The 1,204-nt window shown below is 67.3% G+C and overlaps 1 protein-coding gene across 1 annotated transcript in view; it reads right to left on the minus strand.

The window, feature by feature from the left end:
- The window catches only part of Sh3bgrl3 (SH3 domain binding glutamate rich protein like 3), a 1,469-nt gene extending 1,047 nt beyond the window's left edge, over positions 1-422 (minus strand). The window contains exon 1 of the mRNA XM_010633283.1: positions 262-422. Coding sequence (XP_010631585.1) covers positions 262-309 — 48 coding nt within the window. The 5' untranslated portion in view covers positions 310-422. The remainder of the gene's footprint in view (positions 1-261) is intronic.
- Between the last annotated feature and the right edge of the window lie 782 nt (positions 423-1,204).

Raw genomic sequence — 1,204 nt, forward strand, 5'->3', positions numbered from 1 at the left:
GGGGAAGGGAAGGGGGGGGGGGGGGGGGGTCCCGAGGGTGGGGGATGGGCGTGGACCGTTCATGCTGGGGCTGCCGAGGACCCAAGATACCCAGTGAAGGGGCTCAGGATGGGGTCGTGCTTCCCAGACCCAGGAGACCGGGCCAGCACCTCACGGCTCCCACCCTGCCTCGCCCCCGTGTGGGGGCGGCACCCGGGAGCCCGGGTCGGGAGTCCTGGGAAACGGCCGCGTTCTCCTCAGCGCCAGCCAGTGCGCACTTACTTCTCGGGAGCCGGTGACCGACGTGCTGTAGACGCGCAGGCCGCTCATTCTGCAGGCGGAGGACTGTGCGGATAGACGGAGGCACAGGTAGCGGCAGCTGCACTGCCGGGAGACGACGCCGCCGTGCTTGGGAGCGGTTTCCTTCCTGCTCTGCCCGCGAGTCACCGCGTTCTCCTCAGCGCCAGCCAGTGCGCACTTACTTCTCGGGAGCCGGTGACCGACGTGCTGTAGACGCGCAGGCCGCTCATTCTGCAGGCGGAGGACTGTGCGGATAGACGGAGGCACAGGTAGCGGCAGCTGCACTGCCGGGAGACGACGCCGCCGTGCTTGGGAGCGGTTTCCTTCCTGCTCTGCCCGCGAGTCACCCCGCGCGGGACCAATGGGTGGCGCGGGAAGGCAGGGCGGGGCCTGCGCGACACCGCCCCCTGCGCTGGAGATACCCTCCCTTCCCCCAGGGTCGGCCTGCTGCTGGCGGGGCGCCGTGACGGCGAGGACCCGGTCCTGTCCTCCGCAGCCACGCTGTTCACACGGTCAGCCCTTCCCAGACCTGAGGCGCACGCACCGGGCGAGGCTGGGAGGGACCAGGTGGCAGAAAGGCCCGGAAGGAGGGGGCGAGGGCTTAGCAAAGGCCTCCCAGTTCTCCCAGATTCTGGCACACCCGGCTACCCACCCCCCAGTGCTGAGCTTGGTCTCCATCTATAGCTCCTCTTGGGGCTTTGGAAGGCCTGTGTAACTTCCAAACCTGAAGTTCCTGGATAGGAAGTAAAACACAACAGGGCGGCCCTGCTAGCTTTTCCCTACAGCTCAATCCAGGCAGGTTTAGACAAGGACGGTGGCCGGCAGCAAGGACCACACCCTCCAGGAACCAGGAGACCTAGAGGCTAGTAGCTCTGGCGAAGGTTAAAGCCTGGACTCCCCAGCCGTGGCTCAGGCTGGCCCCCAA

The sequence above is a fragment of the Fukomys damarensis genome, unplaced genomic scaffold, assembly GCF_012274545.1.
Source record: "Fukomys damarensis isolate Sample0158 unplaced genomic scaffold, DMR_v1.0_HiC HiC_scaffold_23, whole genome shotgun sequence".
In the NCBI taxonomy this organism is placed as follows: domain Eukaryota; kingdom Metazoa; phylum Chordata; class Mammalia; order Rodentia; family Bathyergidae; genus Fukomys; species Fukomys damarensis.